At 43.9% G+C, this 20347-nt stretch overlaps 3 protein-coding genes across 3 annotated transcripts; 2 read left to right on the top strand and 1 right to left on the bottom strand.

Annotated features, from left to right (window-relative positions):
* The first annotated feature begins 391 nt into the window (after positions 1-391).
* taf1 (TAF1 RNA polymerase II, TATA box binding protein (TBP)-associated factor) lies at positions 392-12221 on the top strand. Its single transcript, XM_085936149.1, has 45 exons — positions 392-733; positions 881-995; positions 1100-1223; positions 1299-1415; positions 1526-1648; positions 1784-2025; positions 2101-2316; positions 2413-2655; positions 2731-2944; positions 3014-3121; positions 3217-3384; positions 3538-3665; positions 3732-3839; positions 3916-4089; positions 4164-4337; positions 4417-4521; positions 4614-4814; positions 4892-5033; positions 5189-5319; positions 5400-5480; positions 5568-5717; positions 5849-5881; positions 6349-6468; positions 6648-6823; positions 6902-7134; positions 7221-7428; positions 7582-7753; positions 7880-8091; positions 8170-8278; positions 8371-8469; positions 8550-8727; positions 8806-8873; positions 8959-9081; positions 9164-9256; positions 9380-9464; positions 9535-9602; positions 9696-9809; positions 9902-9991; positions 10276-10380; positions 10559-10651; positions 10734-10941; positions 11020-11188; positions 11324-11462; positions 11536-11613; positions 11775-12221. The coding sequence occupies exons 2-45, from the start codon at positions 882-884 to the stop codon at positions 11952-11954; spliced, it is 6216 nt and encodes a 2071-aa protein (XP_085792275.1). The 5' UTR covers positions 392-733; position 881; the 3' UTR covers positions 11955-12221.
* Positions 12222-12227: 6 nt separating this feature from the next.
* Positions 12228-14147, bottom strand: LOC147043429 (uncharacterized). The gene is made up of 8 exons (XM_085936147.1): positions 13807-14147; positions 13592-13725; positions 13399-13524; positions 13234-13326; positions 13101-13165; positions 12981-13038; positions 12775-12897; positions 12228-12707 (listed from the first exon to the last, which is right to left on the bottom strand). The coding sequence occupies exons 1-8, from the start codon at positions 14145-14147 to the stop codon at positions 12493-12495; spliced, it is 1155 nt and encodes a 384-aa protein (XP_085792273.1). The 3' UTR covers positions 12228-12492.
* A 911-nt stretch (positions 14148-15058) lies between these two features.
* On the top strand, positions 15059-20252 carry slc6a7 (solute carrier family 6 member 7). Its single transcript, XM_085936439.1, has 14 exons — positions 15059-15302; positions 16414-16636; positions 16996-17127; positions 17427-17619; positions 17693-17831; positions 17902-18036; positions 18127-18230; positions 18299-18423; positions 18503-18615; positions 18685-18822; positions 18903-19002; positions 19088-19206; positions 19289-19462; positions 19533-20252. The coding sequence occupies exons 1-14, from the start codon at positions 15237-15239 to the stop codon at positions 19692-19694; spliced, it is 1923 nt and encodes a 640-aa protein (XP_085792565.1). The 5' UTR covers positions 15059-15236; the 3' UTR covers positions 19695-20252.
* Positions 20253-20347: the final 95 nt, after the last annotated feature.

The following is a 20347-nucleotide window of genomic DNA, read 5'->3' as shown; positions in this document are numbered from 1 at the left end:
CATCTCTAAGCGTTTTATTTTCCAATCACTGTTGATATGATTTTAATATTAGAAACACAAAATAATGGTTGACGGTCGTGGGACAGCCGAGCCTAAACAAGAGAGTGTGAATTAAAAAAAAAAACACAGATACTTCACATATATTATAAAAACAAAACCATACATTCATGATAATAGAACACAATTAGACAGTTGCTCCTTCTGATATCCCGAATTTGGCCACATGAGGGCAGTATAAGATCACGTTAATTTAAGTGTTGTGAATTGCACAGGTTTACCCCAGGTTCACGCTGTTAACGTAAATATCAGTAGTCTTCTTCTCGTCTGTAGTCCTATTTTCAAACGCGAGGCATGAGCCACATCGCCCCCTGTAGGTGGGAATTTTGGTTCGATTTTACACCGGAAATAATTGTCCTACTTCCGGTTTATACGATTGTTGCTAAATGTCGAGCTGCAACAAGCTTTCAGCGGACGCTTTTTAAATAGCAACAAATACAGTCTTAAGTCACTAAGGACTGCAACTTAATTTATAATTTATTTCCTGTTTCGTGAAACCTTTCAAAACCCGTGGCCAAAAAAAAAACATCGCCTCGCTGCGATGTTGTTAGCAAATGTGTCAATGTTTTATTGACACATTAGACTGTAAAATTGTTGGCTAGCACAGCGTCTGTAAAATACTCAACAGGTTTATTATCAAGCCTCTTGGAGACAAATCTGATAGAAATCCCGTAAGGTAAGAGGAAACTGCTGTTTTCATCGCAGCTAACCTGTTATCGTCTGCAAAAGTTAAACCTGCATAATCATCAGTAATATGTTTTACACAAGTTTAAGCTATATAAGTACTTATGTAATGTTGTCAATGTTAACATTGTTTTCTCAGAATGTCCGACTCCGACAGTGATGAGGACCAAGATCGCCCTTTCTCCATTACTGGCTTCTTGTTTGGGAACATAAATGAAGATGGCCAACTCGAGGATGACAGTGTCCTGGACAACGTTAGTCTTTCAAACACAAACATAATGTTACAGTAACAGTAAGAGACCATCTTAACCACTTTTCCACGACTGCTTGTTTTAATGGTGTCGGTTTTTAAACCCAGGAGTCCAAAAAGCATCTGGCTGGCTTGGGTAATCTGGGTCTGAGCTCCCTCATCACAGAGATCACCTCCCATGAGGATGATGAGCAAGAGGAAAGTAAAACACCCACCAATGTGGATGCTGAAGGTAAGTGCATCGGAGTACCATTGCATTAATACTAGTGGAATGTCATTTTTTTTATTCAGTGTTTTCTTCGTCAAGGTTGGGTGAAAAGTACTGAAGATGCAGTTGATTATTCTGACATCAGTGAGGTTGCTGAGGATGAAACACGGAAGTATCGACAAGCCATGGGATCTTTGCAGCCCTGCAGGAAAGCAGGTGATATTACAATATCCTTCCCATTGTTTATAGTAGAGTTTCTATATCGGTAGAAGCAGAAACCTTTCATGAAATTATGTTGATGTTTTTATCAAATTCAATAATTGCAGATGATGAAGATGACTACGATGCTGACTGCGAGGATATTGATTCCAAGCTCATGCCTCCTCCCCCACCTCCAAGCTTTTCAACACCCGCTAAAAAAGAAGAGCCCGCATCTCAGAGTGCAAATGGTATGAATTATTGTTTTTTTTACCTAGGTCTGTTGGTGTGTAGTCAAACTGTACGCTTGAATATAAAGAAAGATATTTTAAGGCAAGGATTCCTGCTTCAGAACAATTACATTTTGCCCCTGCTTCTCCTCACAGTCGGGGAAGAGGGTGATGGTATCATCCTGCCGTCTATCATCGCACCATCCTCTACTGCCGAAAAGGTTGATTTCAGCAGTTCCTCCGACTCGGAGTCGGAATCGGACCGCCCCGGCCTGGCTTCCGGGCCCGGAGGCGAACCGGACAGCCTCACCCTCCCGCTTGCTGGCATCATGCAGAAAGATGCTGCCAAAGCGCTACCTGGTGTCACAGAGCTCTTCCCAGAATTTAGACCTGGAAAAGTAATGTATCCTTTCCCTTGACATCATCTCACACATACTAAGAACTAACAGCGAGTCTTTTGGATTTCCTGTCAGGTTCTGAGGTTCTTACGGCTATTTGGCCCAGGGAAAAACATGCCGTCGGTATGGAGGAGCGCCCGAAGGAAGAAGAAGCGGAAGCACCGGGATGTCCAGTCTGGGACTCCTCCGCCCGAGGGAGAGCTTGTGGAGGAAGGGCAGGAAAAAAAGTCTGGGTGGGTTTACGAGTACGCTACCCCTCCACCCCCTGAGCAGTGTCTCTCGGACGATGAGGTAAATATTCAATTTAAAGGTATCCAATAGTATCCTCAAAATATCAGCTTTATTTATACCATTGTGTAATTTATTACTGATCTTCTATGATATCAGATAACCATGATGGCACCCGTGGAGTCCAAGTTCTCACAAACCTGTTGCGACGGCGACAAGGAGACAGAATCACGGCCTAAAGTTGCCGAATGGCGATATGGGCCCGCCCAGCTCTGGTATGACATGATGGGGGTCTCCGAGGATGGGAGTAATTTTAATTACGGGCTGAAGCTGAAGGAAATGGAGTCCAGCGATCCTCATGAGCAAAGCCCACATGAAGAAACGACAAGGACCGCGAAGGAGGTTGCTTGGCGGCCACTTGTAGTTATACTGCAGAATTAGCTTGCACTTGCGATTTTATCATCACTGTATTTGCAGGGTCACGACGGCCACGATAACGAGACAGAGGAGGACAAATTAGCCCTGGAGAACGAGGTCTTCTTGATGGTGACGCAACTGCAGTGGGAGGATGACATTATCTGGAACGGGGAGGATGTAAAGCACAAGGGCACCAAGACTCAACGTGCCAGTCTTGCAGGGTGGTTACCCACAAGCATGACCCGCAATGCTAATGCTTATAACGCACAACAAGGTGAGATGTCAAGTTGAAAAAATGAGCTGTTCATAGACAATTTTCATGCGTATCTGTTCAATTTTTTAGGTCTGACGAGAAGTAATTCGCAATTGGTCCCATCGACCCCTCCTCTTATGCCCAAAATCTTGTCCATAACCGGCTTGAAGCGGGACAAAAACAGTCAAGATCATCAATGTGAGTTTGCTAGAAATTACACCAAAACTACAAAGATGTTTTTTCTTTTTTTTTTCTTTTTTTTTTCTTACCTGTATGTATGTATTCCTCTGCAGCCAATCAAGATGATGATACTCCTTGGTTCTCAATTTTCCCCATTGACAACGAAGAGTTAGTTTATGGACGCTGGGAAGACAACATTATCTGGGATGATCAAGAAATGGATCACTTACTCACTCCTCCGGTTCTCACACTGGATCCCAATGATGAGAATATCATTCTTGGTATGTTCACGTCAGATGGGAGGTATTTTTCCTCCGCAACAGTATGTAATAATGAAAAAAATCCAATCCAGTACAACTACTGTTTTTCCTCCATCTTGTCCTATTTTTAAAATATAAATTCAAATTTTCTTCAATGTTTTCTTGGAAATTTAGAAATTCCCGATGAAAAGGAAGCGTCGACATCTCACTCCCCGTCAAAAGAGAACAAGAAGGAAACGGCAATTAAAAAGAGTCGCATCCTGCTTGGGAAAACTGGGGTGATAAAAGATGAGCCGCAACAGGTAAGTCATCCTCACCTTTCACTTCCTACAAAGCTGCAGTGCGTTCAATGTTTTCTCTCCACTCAGAACATGTCGCAACCTGAGGTCAAGGACCCCTGGAATCTCTCCAATGACGAATTCTACTACCCCAAACAGCAAGGTCTGAGGGGGACGTTTGGCGGTAATATCATTCAGGTGAGCTAAAGTTACACGAAGTAACATGTATGTAATTGTGTGAGAGATTTTAACGAGTAACACGTATCTTGAGCAGCATTCCATCCCAGCCTTGGAGCTGAGGCAGCCCTTCTTCCCCACCCACATGGGGCCCATGAAGTTGCGGCAGTTCCACAGGTCCACATTCAAGAAGTATTCTTTTGGTCCTTTGGCTCAACCCGGTCCACATCCTGTCCAACCTCTGCTCAAGCACATTAAGAAGAAGGCGAAGGTGAGACCAGACTTAAAATTTGCTCTCGTACCTCCGCCGCGTCTAAGCAACGGATGGCGTGAATGTCCAAACAGATGCGAGAGCAGGAGCGGCAGGCTTCGGGAGGAGGAGACATGTTCTTCATGCGCACCCCGCAGGATTTGACGGGCAAAGATGGAGATCTGATCCTGGCAGAGTACAGCGAAGAATACCCCCCTCTCATCATGCAAGTCGGCATGGCCACCAAAATTAAAAACTACTACAAAAGAGTGGGTGCCGTGTTCGGTGGCTTTGGATGATTACAATTGTCAAACATCTTTGCTATTAATTGGAATCTCCATTATGCAGAAACCTGGAAAGGATCCTGGAGCGCCAGATTGCAAATATGGAGAAACTGTCTACTGTCACACGTCGCCTTTTCTTGGTTCTCTGCATCCTGGACAGCTGCTCCAAGTCAGCATTAAAGCACTTACTATTCCATTGAGGATTTGTAATCATAACCTTTTTACTAATTCACGTGATATTTTTTTTTTCCCCCCTTCTAGGCTTTTGAAAACAACCTTTTCCGCTCCCCCATTTACTTGCACAAAATGCCCGAGACAGATTTTCTCGTCATCAGAACACGCCACGGCTACTACATCCGAGAAATCGTGGACATTATGGTAGTCGGTCAGGCCTGCCCTTTGTACGAGGTCCCCGGGCCCAACTCCAAACGAGCAAATACCCACATAAGAGACTTCCTTCAAGTATGACCACTCGCCTGACTTCATTTGAACAATTTTAGGCTGTGCACTTCCACCATATCTCAACTGTCTTTTTGCAGGTGTTCATTTACCGCTTGTTCTGGAAGAGCAAAGATCGCCCGCGAAGAATTCGCATGGAGGATATCAAGAAAGCATTTCCGGTGCATTCCGAGAGCAGCATCAGGAAAAGGCTGAAACTTTGTGCCGACTTCAAACGCACAGGTACAGTTTGTTGGGTATTGAATATTTTGTGTTTACGCCACTGAACTTGAATTTCACGTGTTGACATGCTGGCTCAAGAAAAATCTGCATCTTTACACCCTGATGCTCTGTGTTCATTCACCGGGGGAGTTTTTTTTCCTTCATCTTTGTTCCAGGGATGGATTCCAACTGGTGGGTGCTGAAACCTGATTTCAGATTGCCCACAGAGGAAGAGATCCGAGCCATGGTGTCTCCAGAACAATGCTGCTCTTACTATAGCATGCAAGTGGCCGAGCAACGACTCAAGGTGACGCGATTCAAAGTTTGAGTGTCATGTTCTGTCGACAGCTGCAAATTTTTTTTAACCACACCTTCGCCTTACTTCAGGACGCCGGATATGGCGAAAAATCGTTCTTTGCGCCAGAGGAGGAGAACGAAGAGGACTTTCAAATGAAGATTGATGACGAGGTGGGTTTTTTTTTTTCCTCCACCTTCCAATCTCGTCCATCACTATAAGATACAGTTTGTACTAACCCATTGTTTTTCGAATGTTAGGTGCGAACAGCTCCCTGGAACACAACAAGAGCCTTCATCTCCGCCATGAAGGGGAAATGCCTGTTGGAGGTTACGGGTGTGGCCGACCCGACGGGCTGCGGAGAAGGTTTCTCCTACGTCAAAGTGCCCAACAAGCCCACTCAACAGAAGGTGTGAAATGCTTGCGTGATGTGGCTGCTTACTAGAAATTCATTGGGCAGTCAATGAGGGGTTCGGGTATTCATTTCCCCCTGAATGGTCATTTCATATGGAAAAATAAGAAAGGTTGTCTTCTCTTCCAGCATGCAACTTATGTCCATAAAGCCTTGATGCTGGTGAGTTTGATATGGAAGTACTTAAGGGCCCTGACCTCAACCCAATCACACAATTTGGGAGATGAACTAAGCGCAGAAATTCCGAGCTAGCAACCTCAATGCCCCCCAAAAAAAAAAATCGTCTTTCGAAAGTCTTCCCATTTAAAGTGTTGAGGCAACGCTGATTGGAGGTTTTGGTCAGGTGACTTTTATCACAACATGAGGTGGGAATGTCTTACAGGCAATACTGAATATGACCATCCTTTTTTTTTTTTTCTCATCACCCTAAAGTGAAATTCGATAATCATAAACTCCTGCTGACAGACAGCTTTTACATTTTGGACAGATTTTCTCTTCACTTTTAACTTTCTTTAGGTGCAATGGGTGACTGTTGTACTGGGCGTGTGGGTGATCCGTGGTCGTTCCCTCCCCCCGGGTGAATGTTGCTTGGATGTTGAGGTTTTGGGCCGTATGATTATTTTTCTCAGGATGACAAAGAACCAACGCCTGCTAAGAAGACCGTGACTGGGACAGATGCTGATTTAAGAAGACTGTCACTGAAAAATGCCAAGCAGCTGCTGCGCAAGTTTGGCGTTCCAGAAGAAGAGGTATGTTTGACAGAAGAGATTGTGAGCTCTAAAAATACCTTTGAGGTTGTTTATCAGCCATTTTAGATATTATTTTTAAATTTTTTTAGCTTAGCAGACCAATGCTTTCCCTGTGCTTTCTGTTTCCACTTTTAAATCATTTGAAGGTAATCGTGCTGATTTGTATTCCTGTCGATTAGATAAAAAAGCTATCACGCTGGGAAGTGATTGACGTGGTGAGAACCATGTCCACCGAGCAGGCTCGTTCAGGAGAAGGCCCCATGAGCAAGTTCGCCAGAGGTTCACGTTTCTCTGTCGCCGAGCACCAGGAGCGGTACAAAGAGGAATGTCAGCGGATCTTTGACTTGCAGAATAAGTAAGACACAGTTGTGTTGATTCTTGATACTTTCTGTGGACATTTCAACTCACCTTGCGGCGACGTCCTTTGCCACAGGGTGTTGGAGTCGACGGAAGTTCTCTCCACAGACACAGATAGCAGCTCAGCCGAGGATAGCGACTTTGAAGAAATGGGAAAGAATATTGAGAACATGCTGCAGAACAAGAAGACCAGTTCACAGCTGTCACGCGAAAGGGAAGAACAAGAGCGGCGGGAGCTGCAGAGGATGCTGATGGGGGAGGAGAGCGATCGTGACAACAAGGGGCGGAAGGAGCGCCGCAAAATCTTGTGTGAGTCGCGGTTCCTCGTTCACCCGTTGCCCACGACATGGCGATCGTACCGACGGAATGCCAATTGTGCCTGTGTCTCTTTTTAGCGAGCTCATTGTCCACCAGCTCCCACAAAGATGATGACACATCGTCAGTCACCAGCTTGAACTCCGCAGCCACAGGACGCCGACTTAAGATCTACAGAACCTTCAGAGATGAAGACGGCAAGGAATATGTTCGCTGCGAGACTGTGCGCAAATCCGCCGTCATCGATGCCTACACCAGGATCCGAACGACCAAGGATGATGAATTCATGTCAGTAATTCCATTCAAACCTTCTCATAACGTTTGTTATTTTAAGAAATTATGTTCCAACGTTTTTACAGTGTTGAAAGATTTCAAGAGTGCTATTTCCCCCCCCCCATTTAAAAAATTAACAAACTTTTCCTTATGTCTGTGTGTCTTCAGACGAAAGTTTGCTCTCTTCGATGAGCAGCACAGAGAAGAGATGAGGAAGGAGCGTCGGCGGATCCAGGAGCAGCTGAGGAGACTAAAGCGAAATCAAGAGAAAGACAAGTTCAAGGGACCTCCTGAAAAGAAGTCCAAGAAGATGAAAGAGAGACCAGACCTCAAGGTAAAAGTAAGCTTGCTGATTAAGTCCTCTATTTTTCTTCCTCTCTTATCTCATTGAAATGACATTGAATAGGTCTTTACAATTTTTTTGACCATGGCAGATTTTTCTTCAACGTTTGCCTCTCTTCCCTAGTTAAAGTGCGGCGCATGTGGTGCCATCGGGCACATGAGGACGAACAAGTTTTGCCCGCTCTACTATCAAACCAACGCGCCCCCTTCGAACCCGGTCGCCATGACAGAAGAGCAGGAGGAGGAGCTAGAAAAGACAGTCATCCACAATGACAACGAGGAATTGATTAAGGTGGAAGGCACAAAGATTGTGCTTGGCAAGCAACTCATTGAAAGGTATGTTGTTGTTTTTTCCTGAAATTTGTCTTCTTTTTTTCAAAGCATGTATTACTCCACTTTTTTTTGGATCAACAGTGCTGATGAGGTGCGCAGAAAATCTCTGGTGCTCAAGTTCCCCAAGCAGCAGCTTCCTCCGAAAAAAAAGCGACGAGTTGGCAATGCCGTGCACTGCGACTATCTGAATGCAAGTAGCAATAATGTTGACAGATTGTTTGAAGATAAAAAAGGAAGAGATGATTTAAAAAAAACAAAAAACAAAACTTTTCATACTTGTAGAAACCGCACAAGGCGATCCACCGCAGGCGCACTGACCCCATGGTGACCTTGTCGTCTGTCCTGGAGAGCATCATTAACGACATGCGCGACCACCCTAACGTAAGCGTGATCGACAACCTTCTTTTCAGTCAACTTGTAATTTGCATTTTGAAAAAAATCCCTCTCTATTCTCCAAACAGACATATCCGTTCCACACACCAGTAAACGCCAAAGTTGTGAAGGACTACTACAAAATTATCACACGGCCGATGGACCTGCAGACACTCCGGGAGAATGTCCGCAAACGAATGTATCCATCCAGGGAGGAGTTCAGAGAAGCCGTTGAGCTTATATTCAAGAACAGCGCCACATACAATGGTACTTAAGTGACACTTTTATGATTTTTTTTTTTTTAATTATTATCATTTACGTCGGGTTGTGCTTTTGCTTTTTTAGGTGCGAAACATCCGATCACGCAAGTTGCGCAATCAATGTTGGATCTGTGTGATACAAAGCTGAAAGAGGTAAGCGTGACTGCACTGATTTTCTTCTGTGTCAAGTTTCTTAAAACTCGAAAACATATTCAGATGTTGACCTTTGCATCCACAGAAAGAGGACAGACTGGTTAGGCTCGAAAAAGCAATCAATCCTTTGCTCGATGACGACGATCAGGTGGCCTTCTCCTTCATCCTTGACAACATCGTAACCCAGAAGATGATGGTTGTGCCAGATGTAGGTTTTCCTTCCCCAGCAAAATTGTTCCTCAAGATGATCGAATCAACTATCAGCTCATTTGCGCTTTCCTCTGCTCTAGTCATGGCCGTTCCACCATCCCGTCAACAAAAAGTTTGTGCCTGATTATTACAAGGTGATTATAGACCCCATGGACCTGGAGAGTATCCGCAAGGTGAGGACCACAAATCTCAATCTCGAAACACGCGAAAGGACTTTCTGGGGGAAACTTGAGTTATAAAAAGAGATGTAATCTAACTCTTCAAAACATGTCCACTTTTCTCTTCTAAATCATCAGAACATCTCCAAGCACAAGTACCAAAACAGAGACACCTTCCTCTCAGATGTCACTCTCATCCACACAAACAGCATCAAGTACAACGGTGAGAGAATTTCTCGCCATGGGACTTTGAGCACAAAATGCTCGAATCATCTCTTTTGTGTGTTTCATAGGGCGCGACAGTCCGTACACCAAGACAGCACTCGATATCATCAGTGTGTGCAGGCAGACCTTAGATGAGGTAACCCTGCTGGTCGAAGCAATACGAGTAGCAATCACGTTGAATTATTTCAAGCAGGAATGTCGTCATCATATTCCTCTCTTGTGCCTGCAGTATGATGAACACTTGACACAGCTGGAAAAGGACATCTCCACAGCCAAAGAGGCAGCTCTGGACGCCGCTGACTTTGAGAGTCTGGAGATGGCTCACGGCTCATACATGGGACAGGTAGTCTGACGACGATTTGAGGAAACTCATTCCGAAACAGAACATTGTTTTGCTTTTCCTAACATCAACACCTCTCTCGTTTGCGCGCCCAGTACGACGAGGACGATAAAGACATCTCCGCAGCCAAAGGGTCGTTCATGGACTTGGAGAGACTGGCCTCAGCTTCCCCCTACATAGCCCAGGTACGACGGCAGCCGGGCCGCCATTTTGCTGGAGTAGTTCAGAAAGTGGCGCTTTCATGGGAAACACACTGGAACTTTATCCAGCACCCTTGTCTCTTTTTTTTTTTGCCACACCCTATAATGTTCCTCTCGCCCTCAGTATTTTCTCCTTACTAACAATCCTTCCAAAGGTTCTTTGTGTTCTCCCCCCCTTTCATCTTTTACAATCATGTGTAGTGTCTCCTTTTTGTCTTTTCCTTCACTCTTGTCACTTTGTGCAACTTCTCTGCCATGTGTTTGGCCAGCCTGCTGATCTGTTTGACAGCGGTGCTTCAGGCCCGTCCAGGGCATCCAGCAGCCTTTTCTCTGATGGACCTCTAGTGGTTGCTTCTGAGAAGAGAGGGGGGCAGGTATGGAGCGAGAGTCAGTAATCAGGCTTGTTCCACCTCTCGCCAGTCCATCCTCTGATTATCATGCTCGTCGAGTTTGTAGAGTCAAAAAAAAGTCATCGGGCATTCTCACTGAGAGGTTGTAAGAGTGGCTCAGTCTTTTTGGTCTGTGCTTTTGAACTCTATTTTGGGATCTCAGGCTCGCCACGGCAGACGGCTCAGGGAAGAAGAATCGGATGTGGATATTGAAGGTTTTGAGGAAGAAGACGGCAAACCGAAAACACCCGCTCCTGTCAGTACTGCACTATTCACATTAGCGCCATCAAGGATGGTAGTTTTCATCACACGCCTGTCTGTGCTCGTCGTCTACGCAGGCCGAGGATGCCGAAGGAGATCTCGAGGATGACGACGACGACGACGAGATGTTGCTGCCTCCGCGCAGACGCATGCACAACCGGCAGGAGGAAGAAAATGAGCGCAGATCCAACCCCCACACTCATGCCAGCGTGCTGTATCAGGACTTGCTCATGTCCGACGGGGAGGATGACGCCAGTGAGGAGGAAGGCGACAATCCGTTCTCAAGTAAGTTAAGGCTTCAAGGAGTCTCCTAAGATAATCATTTTACATTGTTGCGGTTTGTTTCCTCACCACTTTCTCTAGCCATCCATTTATCGGAGAGCGGCAGTGACTCGGATCGAGAGGTCGATGTGCGACCGCCTCCGAGGCGAGCGCAGGAGACGGCGCGCATGGGCATGGAGGACGAGAGCATGATGTCGTATGAAGCAGACGGGGCCGACGATGGGCCTCACATGGAAGATAGCAACGTCAGGTACCAGGAGCCTTATAAATCAACTCACAGCCAAATATTTGCAAAGCAAGCATTCTGTCGCAACTTTGGAGGTTTGAATGCAAATTTCTGTGCCTGCATTCAACAAGTTTGCGCTGTCCCTGTCTTGCATCTCAGCTACGGCAGCTTTGAGGAGAGCCGCAGTCGAATGCAACCGTCAGCAAGGGGGAACGTAGAAGATGACGGCATCAGCGAGGAGGAAGAGGAAGACGAAGAGGATGACACACGCGGGAGAGGACCAGCGCCACATTCTCAGGCACGCAAAGTAGCAACACGTACAAATAGAGAAATGTTACGAGGTAGAAACTAAATGTTTTTTGGGCTTCCAGTATGATGAGAAGGAGGGCAAATGGTCATTCATGGACTTGGAAAGGCACAACACAACACCTGCGCCGTACGCACAGCAGGTGAGATAGCAAGGAGTTCTCTTTTTTGTTTTTTGTTTTGCGATACTCTTAATTATACCTGCCATATGCTACCGGGCAAAATTTGCATAAGTGCTTCAGAAAATAGTTGAGTCACATCGTCTCTTCTAATGCCCCTAACTTTTTCCCTCCTTGCCTTTCAGCCATGGCAGCTACGAGAAAACACACACGATGAAGGCAACAGTGAGGAGGAGGAAGAAGACGAAGAGGACGACGCACGGCGGAGAGGTCCAGCCGTACTTTCGCAGGTCCAGCTCAGTGAGGATGAGGAGAGCGAAGAATTCAGATCCATCGGAGGAGACAGCGACATGGACTCGGACTAGATTACTTTTTTTTTTTTGCTATCAATATCAAGACAGAAAGTTTGAAACTATTTTTTTAATACATTTATCATGTAAATATTTAGTACAGTGTTCTGTGAGTCATTTTTCACAAGTGCTTGTCACGTCAGCGCTTCCCATTGTAAATTTCACAGCTTATTTTACCCATTATATTTATGTGAGACATTTGATTTCATTCTGTAACCACAAACTACATTCTTTCAATGGAAAAATAATAAACAAGAATAATTTCTTCATTGTCACATACAAGGTAGACATTTGAATTTGAAGCTGTAAAGTACATTCCCAAAAAATTGAAGCCTGTAAGAGACAATTGGTGCTTTCTAATCAAATGCTTAGATATCTTACATAACACCATTACGTTCGCTATGGTAACTCAGCTATAAAAAGAAATAATTCAACCGGATAAATGCAAGACAATATCGTTGCAAGCGTCCCGCTCTCATCCAATCAGCGGCTTTATAAACAAATGAAACAATGTGCCCTTATGTTTCCGCCGAATAGTGTCGGCTGAAGTGATTCACCTTGGCGTTGATGGCGAAGTGCCGCCCCAAGCTGCAGTTGTTGACCTCTCAGGTGAAGCATAAACACACGCATTAACAGACAGATATCTCTTAGCGTGAAGAGAGATCCTCCGGGGGCTGAGAGACTGAGACCTCTGCACTTCCCTCGTGGCCGTCTTGTGGACTGAAGAGCCTCTCACCAAATGTGACCAGTCGCTAGACTTAGTCGATGCTTTCACATAAGAGACAAAAGATATTTTACTCCAATTTTCTGTCCATCCACAACAGTTTCTCCTCACCTGATGGTAAATCTGTGTTTGGTGTTTGATGATCAGGCAGGTAGTCGTCGGTGTCCAAACTTCGACTGTTTCTCAGCGCCTGGAGGGAACGAAGGCTGGTTCGAAGGGGTGATTCGGTCCTGGCTGGTTTATTCAGAGGTCAACACACGCAAAGATATTAAAAAAATGGATAACATCAGAGAAGGTAATCTGAATTGTTTATATACCTCGATTTTGAGCTCTTTTGAGCAACTTGAACTGAGTGACTTGCTGACGAAGTCGAACCTGTGACGACACAAGATGTATTTTCTTCCCATTGCATCTATTGTAAACGTATCAAGTATTACTTGTGGCTCAGGACTTCTTCGGTCCGAAACACCGGCGGGCGTGGAGATGGAGTCCTGTCGTAAACCTACAATATGGACACCGCATATATGTCATGGTTACATCGAGACAACAATAGAATTGTGTTGGACTTACTGTCTTCTTGTATACGGGCCATTAGGTGAACATCTGTGATGTCCTGCAATTTGTAGCTGGTACTTATGGACTCACAGGGCATAGCCAGATCATCTGAAAGGGATATGAATGATATGTTTACTGTCCATGTTAGATTTACTTCAGGTTTATTTCAGGCGTTAATACCCAAAGAGGTATCGTGTGTCGTATTTGCAGATATTTTGTCATTGTGAGGATCCACACATGCACTTTCTGTGAGATCTTGCGCTGCAGGCTGTCTGTAAAAGATACTCCTGTAGGAACCGCTTGTTTCTGTGTGGAAATAAAAGTGCGATGAGATCAGTCACGACATGTTTGAAGTGATTTTTGTGTAGCTTACTTTGATTTAGTTGATTGCGAAGTAAACGTGATGCGGCCTCCATTTCAGGACTCGGATTATCCAAGACGTGTCGACACCATCTCAGAGGTGACTGGTTGTCCTCTGATATCTGCTTTTTTGGAGATTCATATAACCTGTGTGGGATCCAGTTAATTCGGTAAAAAAAATGTTGGACCATTTTGGTTTAATTTGTGATATATTTTGATAGTACCTACCAGCTTTCGTCATCCTCTTTATCATCCTTTAGTTCAAGAAGATCCACTAAGTCAAAAACAGTATGTGTTCCTGGGTCTTTTTCTTTTTCATCATGAAGCATCATCCCATCCTTGGCAGCGGAGGACACTTGAGAATTAGATCCAAACTTTAAAAAATCTAGTCTCATCCTAGCATCCCTGGCAAAAGATCGAGAAGTGCAACTCTTCATTCCCGTTGGTTCGGCCCACACGCTTGGACGTGGATCTGACTTTCCCTCGCTCTGGAAAATAGGATGGTATGAGCGTAAGTCATCGTTAAAATCCAAATTCCAGTTTTGTATGACCAGGTTTTGGGTATCCATTTGGGTATCTGCAGCGGGGACACGTTTCGGTTAAAAACTTGCTCAGCACACGATGCAGCACTCGGGCTTCGATCTACTGACCCAGATTTCTAGAGCAGGGCTGTTAATTATAGAGCCGCAACAGATTGGATGGATTTAGAAAAGCATCACAAGATTATGTGGATTAAAGTGTTGGCAAGTTGCTGCTAAGAAAGAAAAAAGTCAATTAGCAGCACACTATCAAGGAACACTTTGGTATTCCGGAATACAAGCTGTGTTAAAAACAGATTTTTACCAAAAGAAATGTCAGCTGACACTTTGGCCATGATAACCTGCAACAATCAATTTATACATTTGACAATTACGCTAACACTATACCTCATTTTTGCAGACATTAAAATGAACAGTATTACAATAATTCCTTAATAATACAAAATTCCTTGTTTGGCATGCTCAAACATGGCCTATAAACTTCTTGAATAATGCATATGCTTCAAATTCATGTCATTTAATTCTATTAGTGACCACTAGGTGGCAAGACCACACACTGTCCCTTTAAATGTATAAAATAAAATAAAAATGCAATTAAAATGTATTGACATTGGTGAATAATAGTTAAATATTTAAAAACGCAGATCTATCCTTTAAAGTTAAATCCCACATAACTGCACTTAGAACATAGACTGTACTTTAGTTTGTATAGACTTTTATCTTGTATTTTTTTATCTTTTTATTTTTGCACTGAACAATGATAATAAAGCTCTATTCCATATTCAACTTGCAGATGCTACAGATGAAAACTAAAAAAATGTCCTGGAACAGATTAAAAAAAGTCAAATCAGTCTAAATGCAAACTAGCTTCACCTCCGTGACGTCATCGCAAAGAAAGTGGGAGGTGTTTTTCTGCGGCACCTGCCCCCCTCAAACTCCACCTCCACGCCCCTGCATACTTGTATCTGCCTTCCGAATAGCTCGTAACCAAACGGCGAAGTATTTTTTTTTTTTTTAATCCATAAGAGCGTCACGGTGCGCCTCGTAAAATGATAATATGCATGTGGATCCAATAGTTAAATAACCAAGTTCCACCTGTGCCATTGGGTGGAATTGGAGATGAGGGACGACGGCCGCAAAGCTGAACTCGTCAGCCCCTCTTTGGTCAGGCCCAGCATCACCCAGGTAGTGTTAAAGCTTCATATTCTACCAATAAATATAGTTTGAATTTGTTTTTCTAAGATGCTGTTTAATTCGTAGGAGGTAAATTTCCTCGCTTGCTCGAAGACAAAGCAGAGATGAAGTTGTCAAACCTGTCCGTCCGCATATTTGTTTTACTCATTACTGTCGACAAAAACCGTTGCAATTTGTAACAATTTTCAACTTACACCTCGCGTTGTTTGTATTTGTAATCTTAATGAGCCGTTATACTAAATTGAGAGAAAGTTTTGCCTCTTTTCATTCGGATGCTAAGCTGTTCTTCCATGTTGTCCCATTTGTACACAGGATCGAATTTCTAGCTACAACAAAATACGTTTGATGAATCGATTCATTGGGAATAATTATACAAATAAATCAAACGATCGATATTCGATGTGCCTTGAGAGATTTGTATGATGTCCTCGTTAGAAAAGTCCAGTTTATTTTATTAAAAAAAAAATTGACACCAAAATAATATATGTCCATATGCCTATGGAGAGTGATGAAATCAGAGAAGACTTCGTTTTCATCCCAAAAATGGAAAAACTTTGCAATCTTATACCAAAGCATTGGAGAAGACTTTTCGCAGCGTAACCCAAAACTCAGAAGCCCCACGATCCATTCCAGATTTATTAGGAAAAGAATAAGAATGAATGGGAATGCTGTAGAAATAATCTGCTCTAAAATCAGATTGTCACCACCATAAAACCTTTATGAGGAATATAAGCAATGATTTAAGTATCACTTTACTATCCTTGATTGTTATTCAAATGTAAAAAGGTATCATCTAAAGTTTAGATGCTCGCTGAGTTGATGCTTCAGGAAGACCTTTGAAAATGTGTGTGTGACTGACATCTTATATAATTTGCGCTTTTTAAATCTGCTAATCATACCTCCCAACTTGACGCCACCTAAAGTAGAACAACTGCCATTATCTTAACTTCCTCCCTTGGAGGCAAGGTGTGAAAATGGTTCCTTTTAACTTTGACAGTGAGGCGGAACAATGGGCACGAAATATGCGTTTCACATGGCAAGTTGAGATATTATCTCAACTCAGTTATTCAATTACATTTCGTGTATTTTTTTGTCTTTGTAGAATTCGATCCATTCAAATGAGTATACGTCAAACGGCCTGAACCACACAACCGCCGGATCACAGCTCGAGTCCCCAACTCAGAGTCCAGAACCCGTCTCGAACGCCACCATCTCCAGGGGTCATTGGGGCGGGAAGTACGAGTTCCTGCTTTCTTGCCTCGGATACTGCGTGGGTTTAGGGAATGTGTGGCGGTTCCCTTACCTTTGCTATCGCAATGGAGGAGGTATGGAAAGGGGAAGGGAGGGGGTGCAGATATCAAGCATATTTGCATGCCTTTTATGTGTCGTGTTTGCCGTTGCACTTTTTGTCACACCTATTTGAGCAAATCTGGGTGTGATCTGCCTTTGTAATCATTTTTGGCTGGTCATTCATTCGATTGAACTTCAATACTCCACTAATCCTTTGTTTTTATTATCCGTACTCTATGTGCTATGCATCTTCACGTGCAATGTACTCGAGTAAATGTAATGCCCAAACCTCCTAACAACAAACTGGACATTATTTCCCCTTCTTCGACCACATTTTTTTCCAATACACCAATCGTGTATTTAAATTCAAGACCTGTCTTTCTATTTTCCCCAGGTGTCTTTCTTATCCCCTATTTCATCATGCTCTTTGTTACGGGTGTTCCGCTCTTCCTCATGGAGCTGTGTCTCGGCCAGTATGGAGCAGCCGGCCCGGTCACCGTATGGAAATGCTGCCCTCTGCTTAAAGGTACCACACAACATTTATTAGATTTATATCTGCCAACATATGGGGAATTTGCGCCCTCTTGTGGCCACCTGCCCGGTCATGAGAGACCATGGAAATTTTGCGGGGTTTTTGCGTCACCTTGTGGCCACTTGCCGGGACATGTGCTATCCTGTTAAAAAAAAAACTGCATTCCTGGAGATTTGAATAATGCCCAACATTTCAAGATACAATCATATCTTTACACTCAGCGAGCACTTCAATGGGACAGGCGCCAACACATAAAACAGGAACGGTAAGGCTGGTGATTTTTAATGTTGCAGGTATCGGCATTGGCATGCTGTGTGTGGCTGTGCTGGTGTCTCTTTACTACAACGTCATTATGGCGTGGACGTTTTATTACCTGGGCAGCTCGTTCCAATATCCGTTGCCTTGGTCATGTGACGCCGTCGCCAACGCTGCCCTCTGCAACGGCTCCAGTGGGGAAAGACTCAGCCCCTCGGAGATCTTCTGGAAGTAAGTGCGCAAATACATGACGGCAGGCATTTTATTTTCACGAGACTCAACAAATGCTTTGATTTTTGTTAAGCGAGCGTGTGCTGGGTGTGGTGAACAGCGCGGGCCTTCATGACCCGGGTCCTGTCCGCTGGCCCCTGGCCCTGTGCCTCCTGGCCGCCTGGGTCATCGTCTTCTTGTGTATGCTGAAGGGCATCCACAGCGCTGGCAAGGTCACCCGCTTTCAAAGTCATCATGGTGTGATTTGTGTCAGTTGTGCTCACGGTCGCTTTGGGTTTTTAGGTGGTTTATGTCACGGCTACATTCCCGTACTTGGTCCTGCTAGTTTTGATCATAAGAGGCGCTACTCTCGAAGGCTCTCTTCAAGGCATCGCTTTTTACCTCACGCCCGACTGGAAACGATTAACCAGCGCGCAGGTAATGAGCAGTAATGTTCTTGATGGCTTCACAAACCAGCGCAGATTATTTTTCCTTGACCTGAACTATTCCCGCTCACATTTTGAAAAGGTTTGGAATGATGCAGCTTCACAGATCTTCTACTCGTTGGGTATCGGGATTGGAGGAGTTCTTTCCATGGCCTCCTATAATAAGTTTGACAACAATGTCATCAGGTGAGTTCACTTACATGAGCAATACGGGAAATGATGTTGTCCCCTTCATTATTATTTTTTCATTTCAGAGACACGATCATTATCACCACTGGAAACTGCCTCACAAGCTTTTTTGCAGGCTTTGCTATATTTTCAGTTCTGGGCCACATGGCGTGGAGGAGAGGGGTGCCGGTTGAAAACGTGGCAGTTTCCGGTACATTCTAACTTCACATGTGTGCAAAATGTGTTTTCTCTGTTTAAATGATGTTTTTTTGTTTTCCTCTGGATTGCAGGTCCCGGATTAGCATTTGTTGCTTACCCGGAGGCCCTCGCTCTTCTGCCAGGCTCAGCGTTCTGGTCCGTGCTCTTCTTCCTGATGCTTTTCATGCTGGGGATTGACACGCTCGTAAGACATATTGGCGTTTATGTCTTGACCTGTACACTTGATGATCCTTTGTGCTTTACCACGTCACAGTTTGGCAACATCGAGGGCATAACCACTGCCGTACTCGATGAGTTTCCGCAACTGCGAAGAAACACCAAGCACAAGTCGTTGTTTCTTGCCGTGCTTTGCAGTTGCCTCTACCTGATGGGTCTCCTCTTAGTAACTGATGTAGGTATTTTTATTTTTTTTTAAAAATCTTTTTTTAAATATACACTGCAACCGCCATCCTCACCATTTTGTCGTCATAGGGGGGAATTTACTGGTTCACTCTCATTGACTCCTTCAGCACTAGTTTTGGTCTCATCATCCTCACCCTCTTCATGTGCATTGGCATCTCCTTCGTCTATGGTAGCCCATATCGCTTCACCGAAGCCCGTCATCCATGTTCTCTTCATTTTTATTCTGGGTGATAACTGTCATTTTGGTTTATCAGGAGTCAACCAGTTTTGCCAGGACATCATCGACATGATCCGTTACTGCCCTCCCTGGTGCACTAAAGTTTTGTTGTACTTCAAAGCATGCTGGGTATTCTTCACTCCATTTCTTCTTTTGGTGAGTGAACACATGAGCTTTGTTAGTAGTCGACATTGTTGTCCCCCCCCCCGACTCATTCGGTTTCTGTTTGTGGTTGTAGTTTATCCTGACCTACATCTTCATTGAGATGTACAGCACGTCTCTCCGTTACGGCAGCTACGTGTATCCTCGCTGGGGGAAAGCGTTGGGGGTGTGCATGGCTACGACCTGCTGTCTGCAGATCCTCATTTGGGCCATTGTAGCCATCTGCAAGGAAACTGGAACACTGAAAGAAGTCAGTATCATGTTCCAGGATGAATCTAACTTTGAAGCTTTACAATGTGTCTCGTGCTTGTTTTCTGCAGCGTTTCCACAAATCAATTCGACCACTGAACTCCTGGCGGTCAAATGTCGCAGGGGGAGTAGGGGGGACTGTGGCTGCTGAGAGGGTGGAGGATCTTTTCTCAGTCACTCTCACTGACATGGACTTTACTGCGATGACATGGGAAGAGGGGAGAAGGATTTGACGACATGAGGAACCACACGGAGAGGAGCAGATTATATATTTTTTATAATGAACTGAAAATATTATGACTTCATTTGCTTTAGGTCGGGATAAAACCCGTTACCACATTTCATCGTGCAAAATTATTGCTAGATAATGCTGCTTTATTTATGACTTATCTTTTTAAATTGTTTCAATGTTTTCTCAAAAGTGGACTGTTAACACCTCTAATTTAAACTGTACATAGGTTCTGATGATCATATTATATATAGTCTGTAAGAACAATCTTTTATGGAACAGGGTCTATTGCCACAAATCTACACCCGATGCAAAATATACTACCCAAGATGAATAATAGCTATAGAATAAATGTGTTTCGTATACAGTTAATACATGTGTATGAATAGATTTAATAAAATGCCAAATTCTTTTACAATACTATCTAGTTTATTGTAGACTTACACAGGGCGAATTGTCATTAAATGTTCTTGACTTTTCTGATTGTAAAATGTATTCAGTCATTTAAACGTAGCTGCATACTCTATATTTTAATTGTTTTTAATACAAGGATGGCAATTGGTGTTGTTGTTTTTTTTCATTTAATATCCCTGCAAATACACCTTATCTGGTATGAGGTAAGTTGAATAAAATTTACTTTTTAAATTCTCTTCCTTA

This window comes from Syngnathus leptorhynchus, chromosome 17, assembly GCF_054491065.1.
Source record: "Syngnathus leptorhynchus isolate UIUO chromosome 17, UIUO_Slep, whole genome shotgun sequence".
Taxonomy (NCBI): Eukaryota; Metazoa; Chordata; class Actinopteri; order Syngnathiformes; family Syngnathidae; genus Syngnathus; species Syngnathus leptorhynchus.
The sequence above is the reverse complement of the archived record's forward strand: the minus strand, read 5'-3'. Positions and strand labels throughout refer to the sequence as shown.